Genomic DNA, 12,541 nt, shown 5'->3' on the forward strand with positions numbered 1-12,541 from the left:
TGGCTTCTCTTCATTGGCTTCCTGTTAAATCCAGAATAGAATTTAAAATCCTCCTTCTCACATATAAAGCCTCAAATGGCCAAGCTCCATCTGATATCAGAGATCCGATTGTTCCTTATGTTCCTAACAGAGCACTTCGCTCTCAATCTGCAGGTTTACTAGTGGTTCCTAGAATTTCTAAAAGTAGAATGGCAGGCAGGCCAGGACACAATTTAACTTAACATGTTTGGCGACATTCTTTTCTAGGGGCACAATTATTTTTCTCCAGGCCTGTTATGTTTATTTTTGAAACAATTGAAGCATGGTTTAAAGAAATGTCAGACTTTCGTTTGTTCATTTTCCCAAAATTGTTTTTCATTTATTATTAATTTAGTCAGAATTCAAGTTATTTTTCTGACCATTGTTACTTTTATTAAGTACCAACAATTTTGTCAACATGTGTACCTGTCACCTGGAAATTATGTATTTTTTTGTGAAAGTTAGTGTAAAAATATCTAACCTTTTTCACAGTGTTTGCCAAGCTCTTTCCACTGTTACTCCTTTGTTATAACAAGCTTGAAACCACGCCTTTCACAAACCCGAGGTAATGTGAAAACTCAAACCCTCAGACCAGAACCTTTTAAGTATGATGAAGCTGAGGAGAGGCAAGTGAGAACGGGCCAACCACTGGAACACAAGAGGTAAGAAAGGCAGGCTGTGCATAAATAGGCAGAATAACAATCATTCATAATAACTCCTGACAGTATATCACTTTGACTTCCACAAGTCTTATTAGGATTAGCAGATAGACGCAAGTTCAATCTGAAAAACTCACACAAAATGAAATACGATTAGAAGAATCTTGTTGATACAATTACTTAAGTCTTTGGCGCTCAGACCTCTGCAGGAAACATTAGAATTTATTTTGCTGTGATATGCATTAACAGGAGTAAATAAAAGGGATGTTTCCCCCAGGCCTGCAACTGGAGGTGGAGTGGAGATGGATGAAGTTGGTTGGTCCATGTCTGCTGGCTGGTGAGACGTTGTGCTTGAGCTGAATGGAGACTTCCAGTGGACTGCATGAGCTGGTACTAGTGCTTCGCTCTGGGACCTTGAAGATGAGAGTCCAGTTTGGATAACATGGGTTGAGAGAACCTGTCCATGGTGAGCAAGCATGAAGCAACAGTGGAGGAAAAACTCCCCTTTGGGAAGAAACCTCTGGCAGAACCAGGTTCAACATGGCGGTTTTCTGCCGGACCGGTTGAAATGAGACATGGAACGCAGTAAGAGTCCTGGAGGACTCTACGACTCTACGATGGTGGCGAAGGGGCTGGAGGTGGGTTGAATTGGGGTCATCTGAGTCAAAGTCTGCCATTTTGCAACCACTGCCAAGGCTTTGGGTAGCAGACTGAGATGTGGATTTGAAGACCATTTAAGATGGGCAATGGATGCTGATTGGTTTTCTTGGAGGTTTGGTTAAAAACTTATTGGCTTGTGACGGAGGCGGGTAAAGGTAAGTAATCGTTTAATTCAGGTGAACTTCCGCCTAGTCGGTCCGTAATAGTCTGGATTTAGTCCAGAAATAATTGTTGAAAACTGGGCTTTGTTCGGCCGGTCTGATTTTGTCCCACTTTAGTCCAATAATAGACGTTGAAAAGACTTTGAAGGTTTCGTTTATTCATCGATCAGAAAATTGCTGCTTTTCATCTTTCACTTTTCAACCAAATGTAAACCTTTGGACGAAAATCATGTTGTCTTTTCAACCAATTTTTGTTCATTGGGAAACTTGTGTACTAAAGAATTTTCCTTTTTTTTTATCTCTATGGGTACCCCTGCTTCCTGCCCCAATCCAAACACTCATCTGTTAGGTCGACTAGTGACTCTAAGTTGGCCATAGGTGTGTGTGTGTGTGTGTGTGCATGGTTTTCTGTTTCCGTGTTGCCCTGCAATGGAACGGCAACCTGTTCAGTGGCCACTCCAGTGGCTTACCTATTGTGAAGAATCCCACCACACATGAAAGGTTTGCTCTTATTTGACCTAAAACTTTGATTCTAATAGATGTGAAAATTTGATGCAGTCCAACAGAATGCTGACAATGTCTAAGAGATTAAAACCCTTGGCAATCTGACAATCATTGTTTCATGATGGTACATTGCCTGTTTTTTGTGAGGGACTATAGCCCTAATGTTCAAAATACAACGCATGCTTCCTCAATATGCTTCTTGTAATCAGTGCAATATTAGATATTCAGCTTGTGATTGGACATCTTAGTGAATGTTGTCTTTGCTACTTATAAAAGCGTAAGTCAGCACATGAGGGATTCTCCAGTCAGCATGTTAGTTTTCTCTGATAAACTCTGTCAAATCGCTCACAGCTCTTTAATCCAGCTTCGGACCTGTTTGATACAGCGGCACTCTAACAGGATTGTGGATGTCAAACCATCAGGACAGGGTTTACCAGCTCTTCCCTCCCTCCCTACCTCCCCCAGGCAGCGGGTGAGTGCACGCAGGGCTGCTGATGGGTGGAGCAGGGTGGGCGGGGATGCCTGGAAAGTGAGAGGATCCTCTTTGCTCAGGGCAGACGGACACGGCGTCAGGATGACAGGGATGCTGATCCCAAAGGTGCGTTAGAACATCATAGCCTCTCTGTTTTGGCTGTTGAGTTTCTCTTTATATTTTTGTTCGCTTTCATCATCATACCTGGAGTTTAACGCTTTAGAAGAACCACATTTATGGATTACTAAAAGCCCAGGGGACAAGCAGCTCATGATGGCGGTGGCTTTAGAAGCAGTGTGGGTGAGGGTGAAGAATGTCCTGAAGCAGAACGGACTCCTCATCCTCTCCGTGTTGGCTGTAGTCATCGGCTGTCTTCTGGGGTTCTTCCTGAGAACACGGCGACTCTCAGAGCAGGTCAGTCTGTCCCCCCCCCCCCTGCCGGCCCGCTGTGACGACACCCAGAAAGAATCCTGATTAGGGACCTCTACTACAGGCTTAGTCTGAGGGACAGGACTTCTTTTTATAATTTACATTGCTTTTCCAATAAGCTGTCCTGTAACACATGCAGAACAGCATCCGACAGGTTTTAACGGACTTCAAAACACTTTTAGTTTTTTTGAAATTAATATGTTTAATGAAAAAAAAGTGGTATTTTAAAATCTTCATACGTCTTTATCAATACTCAGTTACAACTATTATTCAAATATAAGCCGGAGGCAGGGATGATTTAAGGAAAGGAGTAAAAAGGATGAACTAAAACAGGAGATATAGGCTAGTACCTCTTTAGCCCATCGATCTTTTCTGCTTGTTCTCAATGTTTTGAAGGAGGAGGGTATCGTCACCATAAAATGTAAACATATACGACTGTGAATTTTAACTACTTAAACATAACAGCTCCAAGTTTATCGTCTCCTGATCATTAAGTTTCCCTGCACTCGCATCCCTTCCTCATGTTGACCCTTTAAAGCCCGATCCAAGAATAAAACAAAACAGAAAATTACTTTTTTTTGGTTTGAAGTCCTTATTTGGCCTTTTAACAAAATAAGTAAAAATAAAAAAAAAGAAATACATTTTTGATATTAATAATTTATTACTATGCGATAAGTCAAGATCATTTTTTGTGTAGTCTTCTGCCCTCTGTTATCAGGTATATCTGATTGTGTACAATAGGATTTTAAGCAAAGTTTTTACCATTAAATTATGCAAAAGGTGTCAGACGCAAAACATTTCAGAAACCGTATGTATCAAATATGATACATTTGGCATTACAGGGTTAATTTACTAATGCTATTGGTTAATGCTGGTAGCATTTGCAGATACAGTAGCAGCCATTCAAAATGGCCCTTCCCAGTAAACGCCAGCCGAATGGCAGCATTCTTCCCTCCAACTCCCAGCGAAATCCCCTCCAACTTCCAGCCACTGGAGTGACGTCCTCTTGCATTTTCTTTTTTTTTTACTCTGACTCCACCCTTTTACTGAATTACAGCGTCTGACCAGGAGATTATGCTTCTCTTTAGATCTTAATGTCCACAAATCATGACAGAAAGAATATTTTAATACAAAGATTGAGGTTTAAAAAGGAATTGTCGGGAACCAGCCAAGGGCCCATCAAGGAAAGTGGGGAATGGCTACTACTGTATTTTAACCTCCTTGTCTAGATGAAATGCATCAATCTCTGTGGGGCTTCTGAGCCTCTTTGCCTCCCTAAGTCAGCACCAATGTTCCAAAGATGCTTGGCCTGATTTTTCTTTTTTTTTGGCTTACATATGAGCATTTTGACACAGAGAATTTCTCATCTATCACAGAGCTAATATCGATGCCTGAGCTCTGTGTCACCAGGCTTCAGCTTACTTATTGATGCACAATCCTTTGGTGTTGGGATCATAACAAAACATTCACATACTTACTTTTGAAAGCATTTGATTAAAAAGTTGTAGCTATGACCTTCAATTTCAAAGGATAAGTGGCTCCAGATTAAACCAGCTCATTTTCAAAGGGTCCTTAAAAAAATGTAAAAAATAAATAAAAATGAAAAATATTCTAACGATGTTTGGCTAGCTGGGGCCTTCACAGACAGATCAGCAGAGATTATAAAGCAGAGACAGGATGGTAGATTATTTCAGTTTTCTTTTTGTTTTTTCATGTTTATCCAGTTTTCTTATTGACTCACAGAATAAAAACAACATAAACAGAAAAACTGTCTTAGACGATACAAGGAATCAAGGGTTGTTTTAAATAGTCGCAGGAACTAAGATTAATACATTTAATATGTTATAATCAGGGAAAATGTTGAGGTTCCTTAAAGTTGGGGTTGGGACCCCCCGAGGGGAGACACAAAGTGGGATGTCACTAGATAATTTTCACAATCATTGAGATGTAATCTCTGAGGTTTGTGGAAAGAAAAGTAATTAAATTAAATTTACCTAAAATGGAATATAACTACCTCCCTTTATATACAGAGTGTGTGAAGCACTTAAATGTATTTTCAAAGGTTCGCCAATCGGTTGCATCAATATTTTTTGGGGTCACAGAATGAAATGTTTGGGAAGCAAAGGTTCCCAACTTGGGGTCGTGTGGGAGAGGGTCTTCACAATCATTGTGATGTGGTCCCAGAGTCTTATCGAAAGTGTTATATAATACTTAAATGTACAATAAAATAAGTAGATGTAACATTCATTTATGCATTTATGATTCAGAAATTAAATATAACAATAAGCATAAAATGTATGATTAAACAATTAATTGCCCCATTAAATAATTACAAATACACACACAAAAAATGATAAGAATAAAAAGATACTATAAAGCTAAATTATAATAATGAATTAAATTATGAAAATAAACATTAATTAAAATAAAAATAATAAGATAAATGACAATCATAAGTATAATAGGATAAAATTAAAGAATTATCTAAAAAATAGGTACAATTACTACACCTTGTATTTATGAAAAAATTTAAAGTGGAGAAATAAAATGTATTTTTAGGAGATTTTTTATTATTATTATATCGGGGGTAATCAGAACGACAGAAAAAAACAACAAAAACTATTAAATTAAGAGATTAAAGTAGATTTGTTATTTCCATAAATTATTTCACTTATAAATAGGGAGTACTGATTGTATTACAACCTTTTGCTGTGAAAGTAAACAATGAACTGACTGATAAAGTAGTTAAAAAAATATACGTTATTTATATGAATACATTTTTTTTTTTTTTTTTTTCAAAAAATACAAAACATGATCACATATCTACACATATATCTCTATAAAAAAATCTCCATGGAGAAACCAATCTAACCACACAGTTAGTGATCTCTACACTGGATGTTTGAAAATAAATCTATTTAGATTTTTTTCTTTTACTATTTTTGGCAAAACGAGAAATGTTATTAGAAACATCTGGGTTAATACCATCTTTGAGCCCAGATATTAAAAGTATGCCGCCATCCCAGTTTCAGAAAACTAACCACCTCTTAAATTGTTCTCTCATTTTGCTATAAACAGTCTTTCCATAACTTTCTAAACTAATGTTTTTATAATCATGCTGCAGGTTTTAAAGGCAACAAAAAAACCGATTAGAAGTGACTTTGTCAGGAGATTAAAACCAGTAGATATAACAGTACCTGCAGTAAAGGAAGGGATGAAGCATATTTACTTTGGTGAAACAGGGATTAGTTTTCCATCTATAGATGATCTGAAGAAAATCCTAGTAAAAAAAAAAAAAATCTCACTCTCAGATAAGCAGCTATTTGCATTAGGTTGTGATTGAAAGAAAAGTCTTTGTTTCAGTCATTGTCATGTTCTGTGACCCACAAGCGTCCAGAGGAAGCGACTGGACGCTGTTAACAGTTAAACGTTACTATTAACCATTAGGCCGGCAAACATGGACACTTTTAGGACATATTGGAGACTGGGGATGTTGTTTCTTTGCCTTGATGTGACGAATGGTTGTTTAAAAAAAAAAAAACTTTGAGGTGAAGAATGACTGTTTTCAGAGATAAACTCTTTTACCCTCATATCTAACAAGACAAAGAGGAGCAGAACCTGCAGTTTGGACAGTGTTGGGAAAGTTCTCTTTCTACGTGAACTAGTTCAAAGTTCAGTTCACACATTTTAAAATGAACTAGTTCAGTTCATAGTTCACAATTCCAAAAAACGAACTAGTTCATAGTTCTTTTTTTTTTTTTTTTTTTTTCATATATTGCTCAATTACACCATAGCCTACTGTAGAACCACAGACAGCAATTATTTTATCAGTTGTAACTCTGAAACTGTGCGTCAGATTTCATCTTCATATCCAGTTTTGAATCCTTATCCAACCAGGGTTTACATTAGCATTGAGGGGACAGCATTTCCCCATTGTTGCTTTAATGCTTTGTTGCTGTCCATTCACTTCACACTAGTAGCAGCTGCAGCTTTCAACCCTACAGTATATTCTCAAAAACATCAGGAAAAATGTGCGGCTTGAATGGTCTTTTTTATGAGGAATTATTAAAAGAAAAATAGGAAAGTAGTCTTTAAGGTGCAAATGTTTTTTTTTTTTTTTTTTTTTTATAATTTTTTCCATTTGAAATTCCATTTCAATACATACTAAAAAGGAATCCTGGAAAATTATACCAGGCAGGTTTAACAAACAAGTTACATGGATAGTAAAACCCTCAAGAACAGGGGTCTTCTTTTCCAGACCAAGGACCCCCAAACTGATGGCGAGATGGAGCGGGGACCCCCTATTTATATATATTGTATGAAATTGTGTCCTATAGTCACTCTATTACAGATGGAGTAATGTAAAGAAATTAATTTCTCCCTGGGATTATAAAAGTTTTTCTGATTCTGATTCCTGGTTGATGGGACAGGTGTTGTGAAGGAAACGGTGCCCAGCTTGAAAGAGCTCCTGTGTGTCGCTGAATGTGAGCATTGATGACTGAAAGACATCTTCTGCCTCCATTTATCTGTTTACTACAGTGTGTTGATTTCATGTTAATGAGTATTTAAAGACATTTCAATTAGTGGGGGGAAAGAAATGCAGGGGGGGAATATAAAAATATCAACTAACCATGCAGACGCTCATGCAGTACCTCCGTAGACCCCCTAGGGGTCGCGGATCCCCCGTTGAAGACCGATCAAGAACATTTTACTAACACAAACTGAGGGACCAGGCTGAGGTAGGAATTTAAGGTTACTGAAGTGCGGATTTTTTTACTGAAAGCCGGCGGGCAAACTTGTTGCCATCATCCTGGTCATAAACCTGTTTTAAGTCGCCTACATGCTGCTGTTGCTTCCACGCTGCATTTTGTTTTGATGACGCACGCGGCTGTAGGCTACGACGCTGGTAGCTGGTGTTGCCAGATTGGGTGTTTTTCCCGCTACATATTAAGGCCTGTTTACGGTGTGATTTAGCCGGGGTTTCGCCTGGAGGGCTTTATAGAAATCTGGCAACCTGTTAAACGGACTTGAACTGAGAGAGCTCCGTTCACAGACGCCAGAATGAACGAGTTCACAATAACGTTCACCAGGCAATAATGCAGTACGTTCAGTTCACGTTCGCCCAAAATATGAACGAGTTCATGAACTTTCGTTCAATGAACGCGTTCAGGCACAACACTGAGTTTGGAGACTTACAGTTTTCTCTCTGCTGTGTGCTGAGTGTTGACAGAAATAATATTCCCGTTCTCGTGTTCCAACTGAGACATTTCTAGAGTTACATGTCAAAAAGCGATAAAGACCTACTTATTAAATGATTTTTTCTTTTGTTTTCTTGTTGCAAAAAACTTTTTTTTGCAAATATACATGGAAATAAAAACAAAAAAACTCCCCAATATACAATTAAAATAAAATGGTTTTAAGAGCAACAACTCAGGTTTTGTTTTGTTTGCTTTTTCATATTTATTAAAATATTTTTTAACAGGTTTTATAGTTTCCATTTCCCTTTACCTACTTAATTATTATAATTTTAGTTTCTTTTTTATTTTTAGTTCTTTCGATTGATTTTTACAAATTTCATTATTTCCTAATTGCATGTTATAGATCATATTAGCCCAATCTTAATCCGGCTGCTGAACTACCCCAACACTAATCCTGCGTTTGCATGTTCCAGCGGAGGCCCCGCCATATTAAGGGCCGTCCCAAACCATGTAGTGGGTAGTTCAGTGGACCGTTCAGCCTTTAAATAGTGAGTCTGCATCAACGCAGACTAGCTGGGATTCAGCAGAGGATGAAACGGTGAATACTGTATAAGGTCCGCTGGTTCGCTGCATCTTCATCACATTGACAGAAAATAACAAGTTAGGAAAAAGACGTCATTCATTAACCCATCCACTTGGGTTAAATGCTGCCATCATGGGGCACCCAGGTGGCAATCTGTAGGGGTGGGCCTCGAACCTAGAACCTGAGGATTCCAAGCTCTAGGCCGCCACTCCCTTCTTCTTCTAAAGGTCTTATTTCAGTGTCTACATTTATTTTCAATAGAGGGGCAAATATTTGATTTCATGTCAGCACAGTGAACATCTTTTGGATAATAATCGAGCTGACAGATTTGTGGAAGCACTCAATTGCCTTATTTGAAGTAGAGGAGAGTGGGAACGGTTGCAAGAGGTCTAACATTTCCATCAGTTTCTCATGTATCATGTTTATTAGAATGACTGAATAAATGTAGGAATTAAACTCGTACCATTCCCCTACCAGTGTTGGGCATGTTACTTTGAAAAAGTAATTAGTTATATTTACTAGTTACTTCTCCCAAAAAGTAACTGAGTTAGTAACTGAGTTACTCCACAATAAAAGTAACTAGTTAGTAGTAAAAGTAACTATTGCGTTACTTTTGCAAATTTATGAAATTAATAACTGGGGATGTCTAATTCTGAAATCTGTGTTTGGGTTGTTATAGATACTGCAACATGTAGTTATATCTATTCCATCCATCCATCCATCCATCCATCCATCCATCCATCCATCCATCCATCCATCCATCCATCCATCCATCCATCCATCCATCCATCCATCCATCCATCCATCCATCCATATTTCTCTCTTTCTCCATATAGGCTAATGATCGTTCACGCTCTCCGTAGTTCCCCAGTGGCGCGAGCACAGGGCGGCTGTTACGCGCCTTTAGCGAGCATGCACGTTTCCTGTCGCTTGCGAGGTGAATCGTGCCGCTGCGCTGTGCGGAGATGCAGGGGAAACCGTATCTGATGGGGAAACGCAGCTTGACGTAACTCCAGTATTTCCATCTGGAAATTGTTGTTTTGCTGCTGGAGTCCTCCTCACTCTCCATCCTCCCCTCTCTCATGACGCGCACGAGTCCTATCATAAAAAAAGGTTAATTGTGCGACCTGAGTAACGTGCAGTAACGGGGTGTCTGCAATGGTAACTGCGTTATAGTTACAGTAAGAGTAATCATTTTGATTACTCGTTACTAAAAAAGGTAGCGGCATTAGAAACACCGTTACTTTCAACGCCGTTACTCCCATCACTGTCCCCTACACACCCATACAGGTACAAGATGTTGAAACTCAATAGAAAACAAGTAATCCGAGGTTGAAAGGAATTTGTCAAATTTGTTTTTGCAACCTGCGTTACTCTGTGGGAGTAGGCCAATGTGATCTGGCAAAAACAAAATTCTAAAAAGAATGCGTTCATAAAACTCAATCTAAAAAAGAAAAGAAATTGAAATATAAGATTTGGAAATATAAAATCTGCAAAAAAATGCTGAAAAAATAGCATTTTAATTTAACACCAAACTGCAATTTTTATTAGAAAAATAAAATCTGAGAAGAACTTATTTAAAGTTATATTTCAGGATAGCATTTTTTTTTTCTAGATTTCATTTTGTTCTTTGCTTAAAACAATATTGGAACAAAACTCACTTCATATTTTTAAACTTTTTAGTAGGAAAATTTAAAAAGAAATGACCTGATCGGGTAATTCAGTGTAGCGGGTCAGGCCCAACAGCGTCATGTTTACAGAAAGCCTTGGCAGATACTGAGTATAATCTGTATTACTCATCCTCTGGTTTCTCTTTGTGTCTGTGTGGATTGCTTGAGGTTTTTTAATCATCAAATAGCACAAGAAAAAAAAAAACACCACAAAAAACAAATACAAGATTACAGAAAAACCCTCAGGTCCTGCATGTTTGCCACCATCAGTGCATTACTCTAAACACAGTCAGAGAGGAGCTGCATCAAGTAAAAGCAGTCCTTCTTTTCCATCACCCCTAAAGGCTAAAGCCTCGTCCTGTTGTCAAATACTCCTAAAAATAGGCCATGTCTCCTTTACTCTCACAATAGGGGATTACAGTCCAATCAAACAAATGCTCTCTGTAACTGTACATCAAATAAAAGTGCCTGACAGCCTGATTCATCCCAGGGGACATTGAAGGTACAGACCTTTGTGTTTCTAGACAGCCTGGACCCTCCTATGGACCGCTAATCTGTTAGATTATGTGTGTAAGACTCCTGTGAGTTGAGATTAAATTGAAGATATGTTTGAGGGGAATTATATTTGATGTTACAATAATGAATATTAGATGCCAAAGGGCTGCAGCTAATTACTGTTTTTTTAAATTGATTAATCCAACAATTTCTCTGATTCAGTCAATTGTTTTTAACCATGGCTTCTTTCAGAATGTCTGTTATACATCACTGTACATTTTCAGCTCATACATTTATGGAGGCCTTGATTCACATCAAGCTCTACTTAAAATGATGATAAAAATATTTATTTCAATGCTTCTGTCATGAGGTGGGCGGTTCTAGAAAGGGGCTAACAGGGCCAGGTCTGTGAAACGCTGAGATGTAACAGTGTCACTACTGTCACCGGGCCTCCTGCTATGAAAAACAGATGATAACATCCTGGAGAAAAAGTACTTCCACATCCTCCAAAGCAAACACCACCCTCCTTTGTCATACAGAGAAGTCTGTTTCTGTGATAACCCCCCCTGGGATGCCAGGTGGTCATTTTTATCTTAAAAGCAGCTAATAAATATTAATGAATATCAGAGTCCTGGGGACACTTTGAATATTGCATGTATTTGCTGTCATGATCTTGGGACCTATGGCTGGATTTGGCTCTTTTCTCACATCTGTTTTGCTCTGCCCACCACTCATTGTCTCTAATTAGATCCACCTGTTCCTGCTTCTATTTAAGCTATCTGTTACCACCTATTGGTACCAGATTATTTGAGCCTGAACTGTTTCTGCCCCCAGACTTCTGAGTTTTTGGTTTCCCCAGTTCTGCTCTGTGTGCCTAATCTGTTTCTGGACTGTTACCTGGATTCTGCCAAATTTGTTTCCGGCAAATACAGATATCCTTAGCTGTGATATTGAAAACCAATACAGAGAGAAACCAGGGGAAAGTTTTAACAGGTTTATAGAGGAGATAATGCAGCATCTAGTGTTGCTCTGAACACTGCTCAACCGGAACTGGAAAGTGAGGTGACGACACTGCGGTTAGTTCAGGCTCAGTGGGTAATTTGATTCTTGAACTTGAAGAGAAGAATTAGGTTTCCAGAAAAGTGGTTGACTCTTTGACTCCAGTCTGTGTGTAGTTCCAGTGTTTGTCTCATTCGGTGGAGGGCGGACAGGGTTTACCCAGAATGCGGTTGATTTGTAGGTGAATGGAGAAGCTGATTGCGACTTGGATTTCCTGCGGTACTTGAACTGGTTGGTTGTGGAGATGAATCCCTTGTTCAGTGTGAAGCTCAAACGATCCCTGGGTGGAAAGTAGATCCAAACCTCCAGTTTGAATCCCCAGCTCAGTTCGAAGCTCAGATGATCCTTCCAGGGAGAGAAGATCCGCTTGGCTACAGTACCCAAAACTGCTAAACACTCTGGCGTCGAGGTAGTGGCAGTAAGCAGCTTAAAGGAATAGTACACCCAAAACATGATTAGCCTTCATTTTCTACTCACCCCCATGCTGATCAACACTCTGGAGTACTTTTTTGATATCTCAAATGCATCTGGAGATCTGGGAGGCTTCTTGCTGTCTGCTGACATTCAAATAATGGAGGTCCATGGTGCCCGAGACAGAAAGGTCCATAAAAGTCCACAAAAAACGTGTCAATA

General features: G+C 38.8%; 1 protein-coding gene across 1 annotated transcript in view; it reads left to right on the forward strand.

The window, feature by feature from the left end:
- Positions 1-2,550: 2,550 nt before the first annotated feature.
- Positions 2,551-12,541, forward strand: part of LOC119787627 (excitatory amino acid transporter 5-like) — a 75,424-nt gene continuing 65,433 nt past the window's right edge. The window contains exon 1 of the mRNA XM_038291596.1: positions 2,551-2,888. Coding sequence (XP_038147524.1) covers positions 2,745-2,888 — 144 coding nt within the window. The 5' untranslated portion in view covers positions 2,551-2,744. The remainder of the gene's footprint in view (positions 2,889-12,541) is intronic.

The sequence above is a fragment of the Cyprinodon tularosa genome, unplaced genomic scaffold, assembly GCF_016077235.1.
Source record: "Cyprinodon tularosa strain WSP-4 unplaced genomic scaffold, ASM1607723v1 ctg30, whole genome shotgun sequence".
Lineage (NCBI taxonomy): Eukaryota > Metazoa > Chordata > Actinopteri > Cyprinodontiformes > Cyprinodontidae > Cyprinodon > Cyprinodon tularosa.